Source organism: Chaetodon auriga, chromosome 24 (genome assembly GCF_051107435.1).
Source record: "Chaetodon auriga isolate fChaAug3 chromosome 24, fChaAug3.hap1, whole genome shotgun sequence".
Lineage (NCBI taxonomy): Eukaryota > Metazoa > Chordata > Actinopteri > Chaetodontiformes > Chaetodontidae > Chaetodon > Chaetodon auriga.
In genome coordinates, this window is record NC_135097.1 from 2,497,501 (window position 1) to 2,507,500 (window position 10,000).

At 44.8% G+C, this 10,000-nt stretch overlaps 1 protein-coding gene across 1 annotated transcript in view; it reads right to left on the reverse strand.

Moving 5' to 3' along the window:
- The window catches only part of dachb (dachshund b), a 76,655-nt gene that overhangs the window by 25,397 nt on the left and 41,258 nt on the right, over positions 1-10,000 (reverse strand). Inside the window, exon 2 of the mRNA XM_076724272.1 lies at positions 7,023-7,138. Within this exon, the coding sequence (XP_076580387.1) occupies positions 7,023-7,138 (116 nt within the window). The remainder of the gene's footprint in view (positions 1-7,022; positions 7,139-10,000) is intronic.

The window sequence follows — 10,000 nt, forward strand, 5'->3', positions numbered from 1 at the left end:
TAACGATTCCCAGTTTATGAATGAAGAAGCTCCACAATGTTAAAATGAGACAAAAACAAGGCTGAACAGACACAGAAATATTTTCTTCTTGTGTATCTCGCTGCCAGTTTTTCGTATAAAAGACCAAATGTTTCTAAAGTTTACATGACAAATAAAGTTTCACCTACAAAATGAGGAAACTCAAATAAAGAAGTTCTGTCTGTCAATCACAACGTTGATTGTAAACCTTTACATTTTGTTGCTTATTGTGTGAAAACTTTAAAAACTAAACAAACAAAACAAACTTCGGACGTCGGACAGAATTAATCGTCCTCTAACGTCTTGACTCTTCACGTGGACGCCGAACAAAACGCCTCTAACGCCTCGCTGTCCTGGACTTCATGCTGGCTACATGCAGTCGTGTCGTCGACGCCCCACCCGCCATAAAAACCTGAACCCTCCTGCTGTCGAGGCCTTTCTCAGTAAAAGCCTCCACCACACGGCAGCGAGACTCTAAATGAGACCTGACAGCCCCCCCCCCCCCAGCACAGTGCGTCAGGATGCTCTTTAATAGCTTTGAGTTTGCTGGTGGAGGCTGTTGGTGATCTTGGAGAGTCCTGAACACCCCCCCACCCCCCCACCACCCCCGGAGCTCGCGTGAAACCCACCCCATTTGGCCGCGGTTGTAAATATTTCATCCAGTGCACCTACATCTGACGGAGTGCTCTGAGCGCGCTCTCACAGGCGGAGTGACACTTTGAATAAAACAAACAGGAAAACGGAGAAATTGCTCTTTGTGTTCTGGATTTAGAAACATTCTGTTCTGCCTGTTTTTCTTTTCTTTCTTCCTGCGAGCACTCCCAGCGCCGATTTACAGATGCAGTCGATTGCTCTTGTGCTGAGTCAAATAGATTTCAGCTACGCACTCGGGCACTTAGGTCGCCCATCTTTAGCTTTCACGGGAAGTCCAAGACGCCCATTTGGAACCATTTCACAGCGGCCATTTTGTGTCCTCTCCGACAGACTCAGCCTGCGGCCGGACAGGAACTGTCTTCTGTCTCAGCAGGAAGTGAGCAGCACTGCGTTAAGTCCTCGGAGTCGATTCGTTTGTGGGTCGATGACGGTAACACTCGAGACTTGGTGGATCTGTTAGAAGTCAGTGTTGAAGTGAAAGTTCGAGGTTCAGTTCAGTTAAATTCAATGATAATTGGATCCGTTTGCGACGAAAGATCGTGATTAACGGTTCTATTAACGTCAACAGTTTGAGGTTTTAATTCCAACTCAACAGTGAAGGGTTCTACTTCCTGTTAAAGTCCATCGTCATTGGCTCCACTGCCTGATGAAGACTTTGTCTAATGAAGTCAACGGTATGCGGTTCTTAGTTCAAGTTAAAGACCTTTATTATTGGTTCTTTTGTCTGTTCTTAGGGGTTCTAATGACTTACAAAGTTAATATTCTGGAATTACCTAAAAAAGTCAACAGCTGCTGCCCCTTTAAAGTCAATGGTTTGAGGTTCTCTTTACTGCTTGTTTTAAGTCAGCAGATGCGGGTCCTGAAGTCAGAGATTAGGGGCTCGATTCCCTGTCAAAGTCAGTCATTAAGGTTAACAAAGACAATAGTTCAGGGTTCTACTACATGTTTCCAGTCAGTATCTCAGAGTTCTGATGTCTTTAAAAGGTTCTGTCACCTGATGAAGTCAATGGGTGAGTTTTCTGTAGGATCAGGTCAGGGGATCTGCTGCCAAACAATCAACTGTAGGGATTCTTCGACCTGTTTAAAGCCAATAATTAGAGGTTCTTCTGCTTAATAAAGTCAAAATGTAAAGATTGGAAGTCAGCGGTTGTGAAGTGAATGGTTCTCGTCAGTGTTCGGGCTTCGAGTCACTCGTTCAGGTCAGTGAAAACTCCTCCACAGCCCTGCATGGCGGCTCTTTGCTCTCTGAAACATGGCGGACTGAGAACGTGGAGCCAGTTTTTCTGTTCTAACAGCCAACAAATCACCAAATTGGTGGACATCAGATTTTTAAACAAACAACAACAACAACAACAACAACAACAACAACAACAACAACAGCAGCTCTTTTATTAGCAGTAATTACTCGCAGGCCGGTAAAGAACAACAAGCCTCAGAGTGTTTTATGGTAATGAAGTGAGCTGCAGGTTATTAGACTTTATAACCTCATTGATTTTGTTCTGGCAGAACTTCACACCTTCAGCTGTTTATGAGCGAAGGATCAACCAATCAGAGCGCAGCCTTCCCGAAAGATGACGCCGTTTATTTTGTCCTGTTTCGTCGGTGTTTCCCAGCTGATTTCACTGTCAATCAAACCGTGTGAGCGCGAGGCGTCCCGACTTTTTATTCCGTCCTTGAACGCGAGTTAGAGACTTTTTTTTTTTGGGGGGGGGGGGGGGCAAACCCGACCAGCGGGGGGCGCCAGCAGCCACTCATCATGGCGTGTGTTTAGCGTTCATGGAGGAAAGAGCGGGAAAATGTGATGCAGGAGGACGAAGAGGAGGACAGATGAAAAAGACTTAATGTCACTTTAGTCCTCCTCAGCCGTCCTCCTCCTCTCCCTCCCTCCTCCCCCGCGCCTCCCCTTCATCTCCCCCTCGATCTTCCACCCTCTCTCTCTCTGCAGGTGCACATAAGAGTCCTCAGATGAGTGTATTCTTTTCATGACAAGATTGAAAGCACTTCATCTGTAACCTACACAGAGCGTGTGTGTGTGTGCATATGTTCGTGTGTGTGTGTGTGTGTGTGTGTGCGTGTGTGTGTGTGTGTGTGTGTGTGCGTGCGTGTGTGTGCGCGCCTGCTCATGCACCAGATGTGTTTATGTTTGTCCCTGCGAAATGTGTGTATTTGTGCCAAAAATATGTGTTCAGGTGTGCGAAGTGTGTGTATATATGTGTGTGTGTGTGTGTGTGTGTGTGTGTGTGTGTGTGTGTGTTCTAGAAAATGTCTTTGTGTGTGTGCATTAAGTGTTTGTAGGTTTGTTTATGTGTCTCTGTACCCAAAGTGTTTGTAGCTGTGTGTGTGTTTATGTGAAGTGTGGGCGTGTGTGTGCGTCTGTGTGTGTGTGTGTGTGTGTGTGTGTGTGTGTGTGTGTGTGTGTGTGTGTGTGTGCGTGTGTGTGTGTGTGTTAGAAGACAAGGCGAACCATTGAGCTGTTTTTGAAGTGAATTAACAAGTCAAATGAGTGCCGCAGCACGCTGCATAGGTTACCACACACACACACACACACACACACACACACACACACACACACACACACACACACACACACACACACTCCCACGCTTATCATCACGGCTTCTTTGTTGAGGAAGATGAGGCCAATTAAACTGATATCACTCTCTTGTTGTCGTTTATGCCTCCTCGTTCTCTAATCTTTCTGTTTCATCCACTTTTTGACTTTTTCCTCCCTCTCTCCCTCCCTCCCTCCCTCTCTCCCTCCCTCCCTCTCTCCCTCCCTCCCTCCTCTTCTCCTTCCTCCTGCTCCATCGTCCATCATCTATCCTTTTCACCCGCTCTTCCTTTCTCTTCATCTTTATTTTCTTTCCTGCACTTCCTCCAGCATTCATCTTTCACCCTCCCATACTGCCATCTCCTCTTTGCGTCTTCCTCCCTCAAACTGTTTCCTCTTCCTCCACCTTCTTTCCAGCCTTCTTCTTATCACTCTTCCCTGAACTCTTCCTCCATCCACCTTTCATCTTTTCTCCTCTCTCCCTCCGACACCCCCCTCTTCTCTTTGCATCTCACTTCCTTCCGTGGTTTGTTCTCCTTCCTCCTCTTTCAAGTTTTCTTTCTGGAGTTCAACCTCGTTTACTCCCATCTTCCTCCTCGTGTTGCTTTTCCTCCTTCCTCTTCCATCTCTCATTACTTCCTCTTCCTTCACCTTCCATCTCTTGATTCTTGTTCCACCTTCTAGTTTTCCCTCTTCCTGTTGTCTTCTTTTATCTCTCTCTTCCTCTCTGTCCACTCTTTTTACTCATCCTCCTCTCTCCTCCTCTCTCCTCCTCTTCTCCTCCTCTCTTTTCTCCCTCTCCTCCTCTCATCTATTGCTCTCTTCTCACTATTTTCTCCAAACTCTCTCACTCTGTGTTTTCTAACAGTGTGATAAATGTCCATCTGTGATTGGCCGATGCCCCCCATCGCCGTGGCGCCCGCGAGGTCGTAAACAACAGCCCGTCTCCCCCGGCAACGTGGCGTCTCCATGGACGCAGGGCCGCTAAGACGACCAACTCTGCGTGTGTGCGTGTGTGTGTGTGACTGAGGCGGAATGCGACATCCAACGATTGCCAAGTTTGTGTGTGTGTGTGTTGTATATATGTACTCTATGTGTGTGTGTGTGTGTGTGTGTGTGTGTGTGTGTGTGTGTGTGTTTGTGTGTGTGAGCTAATGAGCGATCATAAGTGAGCAAATGTTTTCTCTGGGTCCCACTAATGTTCGACAAACACACACACACACACACTTCTGAACACGCACACACACATACCTGATGTGTGTGTGTGTGTGTGTGTGTGTGTGTGTGTCATTAGTATGCCACAGTGAGCTGTGTCCATATGTCACTAAACACAACCATGTTTTATTTATCCTGGAGAGAGAGAGAGAGAGAGAGAGAGAGAGAGAGAGAGAGAGAGAGGCCAACAGTCACTGTCAAGGGGACGGAGGGAAGGATGAAGAGAAAAAAAATGCCTAAAGGAGGATTTGAAGGAAAGAGTGAAGCAAGAAGGAGAAGTGAACGTTGAGATGGATACGGAAGTGATGAAGAGTACGAAGAAGACAGGAGGGAAGAAAACAAAGGAGGTGAGGAAGTTGATGAAGATGAAAAGAAATGAAAGGATGAGAAGGATGCAAAAAGTGGAGAGGAAGGACAGAGGGCAGGTCGAAGATGGAAGGAGACAAAAGGAGAAGAAAGAGCAAGATGGCAGGTGTGATGGTAGAAATGAAAGAGAGGGAAGGAGAGAAAAAAGGGAGGAAGGAGAGAATGATAGAGGAAGGAAACGGTAGTGGGAGGACTTCTAGAGATGAAAAAAAGGGGGAGGAAGAAGGAGTGGAGGAGAGGAAGGAGAGACAAGAACGAGGGAGGAGAGGGAATTATGAGGGAGTGTGGAAGGTGAGACTTTAGAAATGAGAAGGGAGGAAGAAAGAAAAGGAAATGAAAGACAGGAAGTAAGAAGGATGTAAAAAGGAGGGAGGAAGGATCGAAGGAGATAAGAAAGGAGGCAAGGGAGATGAAAAGGACAGAGGAAGGAAAGGGGGAAAAATGAGGGAAGGAGAAAGGAAGTAGAAAAGGAAAGACAGATGGAAGAGGAAGACAAGAAAGGAAAGGAAACGAGGAGGAAAACAAAGAAGAGAAGGAAATGAAGAGATGAGGAAGAAGGGAGAAAGAGAGGAAATAAAGGCAGGAGAGGAAAGGAATCACAGAGCGCTGAAAGATGTGAGGAAGATGGAGGGAAGAAAAGAGGAAGGGAAAGAAAAGTCAAAGGTAAGGAAGTAGTGATGACAAAGGACAGATGGAGAAGGAAGGAATAAAGGAGAGAAAGGAAGAAAAAGAAAAAGAGGGAAGAAAAAAGAAGAGAAGGAAACACTGAAGTGGAGATAGAAGGAGGGAAGAAAAGAGGAAGATAGGAAGGGAGGGAGGAAAGGAGGAGGGAGGGATGGACAGATGGAGGAGTGGGACCCCAGAGACGTGTCATTCATCACACCACCATGCAGTCTGCACTCGTTCAGCCTCTTTCTCTTCCTCTGCAGGTCTTTTTCTCTTCTTCCTCCCTTTATGACATCTTTTCTCTTTCCCTTCACTCATCCGTCCGTTCTCTCACATCCACATCCCTCCATCGCTGTGAGACTTCCTTCCCTCCTTCCACTCGTTCGCCTTCAACTCCTCAACAATCTGTCTTTCTTTTCCTCCCACCATCTTTTGCTCGGTATCACCCTCCCTTTCTTTTTGGCAGTCGTTTTTAGGTTTCATCATCTCCTCTGGCGACACTCCTCCTTCCATCTCTCCATTCTCCCCCCTCTCTCTCTTTCTCTCTCACAGCTTTTTCTTCTACCCATTTTCACTTTCAGTGCCGAAAAAGAAAAATATCTCTCTTTTTCTTCTGTTTCTTTCACTTTTGGATCAAACAGAAAAAGGTTTGTAGGAATGATAGAGAAAGGAGGAGAAGAAGAATGGATAGGAAATAGAGGAGAGAAGGAGCAATGTAAGGAGAAATTAAGGAAAAAAGGATGGAGGAAAAAAGGGAGGGAATAAAGGGATGTAGAAGAAGAGGGAGCAGGAAAAGGTGCAGCAGAGAGAAAAAAGATGGATGCACTGCGATGGATGGGTTATGTGAAAGGAGACGAAAGGGAAACAGTGATGACGGTAGGAGGAGGAGGAGGAGGAGGAGGAGGAGGAGGAAGGATGAACCAGAAAAGGATGAGTACTGCCAGAGTGTCCCAGTGGTCAGCCACGGTACTGCAAAACAGCATTTTCCCCATAGACCTCCACTATAAACGTCTGGTTGCTTCCATTGCCATGAAACTTTGCACGTTCATCATTTCCAGATAAACAAATATTAGCATGTTACCACTGCTTCAGTGAGCACGTTAGCACGCTGACATTAGCATTTAGTTCATCTTAGCACGCTGACATTAGCATTTAGTTCATCTTAGCACGCTGACATTAGCATTTAGCTCATCTTAGCACGCTGACATTAGTCATTAGTCAAGTCAATATATTTCATGTTTTCTCTCATCAGCTTCATTGATTTTGTCAATATTTTTGTAAACGTTTCACAGACTGAAAGATGTGGAACGCTCCAAAAACACCTGTTTGGAACATTCCACAGGTAAACAGGCTCACTGGTAACAGGTGAGAGGATCATGATTGGGTATGAAAGAGGCATCCTGGAAAGGCTCAGTCGATCACCACTTTGTGAACACATGACTGGATGAAGGAGATGAACACATGAGCAGTTCATGTACACAGAGGAACACGTACTCTGACAGAGATGCAGCATTACGGAGGAAGAGCAGCGCTGAAGGAATGAAGGTCTTACCGGTGTGTGACAGCAGGTTGGGGGACAGCAGGCCGGGGAGGCCCGGGTGCAGCAGCCTGGGGCTTTCCTGGATCCCCGCACCAGCACAGCGCTTCGGAGGACGGCCCGGGCGAGAGCTGGGGGGGACAGACAGAGACGGAATGAGATCGACGCGGCGAGCACAGAGCGTGTGATCCGCATCGACATGAGCCACGATCACACAGAACCAGATCCCTCTGAGACGACGAGGACTGAGATTCAGGCTGATCCAAATCTGACACCAGAAATCCAGCTCAGATTTGACATTTTCACTTCACTAAATAAAAGTTTTACACATTTCTGTGTTTATTGTGTCTGTATTAACTCGTGTTTATCATCACAGCTGAAGCTTGTTGCACCTGTTTCTGTTAATTTTTATTTGAAGTTAATTAAAAATAATTAAAATGATTTAAAAAAATTGAGAATTTGATCCTTAAAAAAGCTGAAACACCAGAAGAATTGTGACTTTCTGTTCATTTGCTGCTCCATAATTCAGTTTACTGCATTAATGAAGTGACAGCGGAGTTTTATTCACATTATTTACGCCTTTAATTCATTAAAGTAAATTTAATCTCATGATGAAAGTGTTTTTGTTTTTCATTGAAACATGAAGAGGGTTGCTGGAGCAGCTCTTCGGCGGTGGAAGCTGACAGCTGGACGCTCCAGCAGGTCGCTCACACGTAATCAAATCACAAAGCGACGGCACGCGGCGCCTCCGCCGGCCGCCGTACTGGAAACGGTGACGTTACAGCCGATTGGCTGATTTCAAGACTGAGGCGCTCTTACAGGCGGTGTCTCCGGGGAAGCGGAGCGATCTTTTCTCTGACATTTTCACACCTTAAAGCACTAAAACCAGCAGGAAGCTGTCACATCGTAAAATATTCCCACTTTCAGTCTTCATCAGCTTTGACACGAAACAACAGAAGAAGAATCCTGATGCAACACACGGAAACATTTCATTTGTGATCAGTTTACTTGGTTTTATCACACAGATCTCGATTCAACAGATGACGTGAATCTTGGTGATCATGATTGTTTGAGCTTTAATTTAGAAGTCGGCGTTCAGCTCCTTCACAATAAAAGCCCTCTAACAACCAGGGCTGTGGCTAATGTCTGGGAATCCGGAGGGTTTAACAGTTTGGGGGATTTGAAGCAGCATTTACGCCTAAACGCTGGAAAATGACACGGTAACACTTAATTTTATGGGTCTGTTTAATTCACTAATGATTTCCTACAAAGCTTTCAGGAAATAATCAAGTTGTTTGGAACTAATGACAGGAAAGACGTAAAGAATGAGCAGGAAATATAACTGAGCAGCTAATTCACTAAATAAAACAGAAAAATCCAATTAATTAAAATATCTTAGAGAGTTTCTTGTTGGTTTCTGACTGTTGAGGAAATCTGTTTTTCACCTTGTTTCACGTCTTTCTTTTGTCTTTGCAGCTTGAAGACTTTTATTGTGAAGAGGCCGCAGGCAGCAAACTTAACAACACTCATGATTATAAGTAATATATATATTTAGAGATTTTTCTGTCTTTGTTGCCAAAGGATCTGTGTAAATGCAGGAAGTGAGAAGCAGAAAAGGCGACATTAGAGTTGACTCTGGCTAAATATGCGAACACTGATGTAAAACATTGTCTCACATCCACACACAAGCACAGAATACATGTTCTACATGTGCAAGTGAGCATGAATACACATCCTCAACACGAGCATGCCTCCTCTCCGTAGCTCTGTCACACACACACACACACACATACATAACCTACTGTATTATGCATGTGCACGTAGGCATAAATAAACACACACCAACACAAGAATACAGTAACTGCACACGTGCAGCTGAACATAAAGGAAGGTGCACGCACACACAGGAGGTGCGCATGCAGGCCAACTCTCTGCAGGGTGGCTCAGTAACAGATGGCCGTCCAAAGTCATTTACACCTAGAGAGCGAAAGAGAGAGAGGACCAAAAACTCAAAACCTGTACAAGATATCACCACAGTGCCACCGGAGGAAAACAGACGAGGAAGAAACAGAAGAAACCAGAACGAATAAACAGGCGAGGAGGAGACAAACGACAGGAAACAGAAAACCAAAAAAAAAAGGCTCAGAAACCACGATAAACTGATTCAACTGTGTGGTCACATGAGCTGCTAACATTAGCATGTCCAGCTAGCTCTCTGCCTACAGCAGTTAGCCAAGCGTTACTTCCAAGGCTAACGAGTAGCCTAGCATTAGCCTATCATATCATTTATTTTTCTTATCATACTCTACTTATTTCTGTGTCCTCTATGGATTTTCCAGACTTTTAGCCTGCGACACGTAGCTTTAGCCTCAGTCTGTTAGCATGATAGCATGTGTAGCCATCGATAGCCTACTTTTAAGTGTCAAAAAAAAAAGACTTAAGACAAAACAGATCTGTGATTAGTTGTAACAGGACATGCTGAATAACAGATTTACCTTTTTGTTTTTGTTATCTGCCCAGAGACTGCAGCTGTAAACTAGCATTGTTGCTAAAATCCGTCGTGTTTTCATCTTATATTTTACGCTGATGCTCATTAACATGCTCTGTCCCTCAAATAATCGAATAAATAAGTAAAGTCAGACTAACTCAGGCTTTTTTTTTACTGGGTTGAAATGAGGTAAAAGTAGTACAACACTTTCAACAAACTCACAAAGCTAACATTAATTAGCTAGCTAGCAACAGCTAACTACTTTTGTGTAAATTCAAGGACCCGCGAGCCAAGTTTCCACCCAAATGTTTAACACAGTTTTCAGAAAATGAGCAACAGAAAATCCAAATTTCTGCACGTTTCCGTTCACTGCTGTTATCACAGAGCCCTACAACGCGTACAAATACAGGTGGATGGAAACCTGTGCTAGAATAGAACAGAATAGAATAGAACTGAACAGAATAGAACTGAGTGGATTTTGGGCGCTTCAGGAACATGTGAGTAT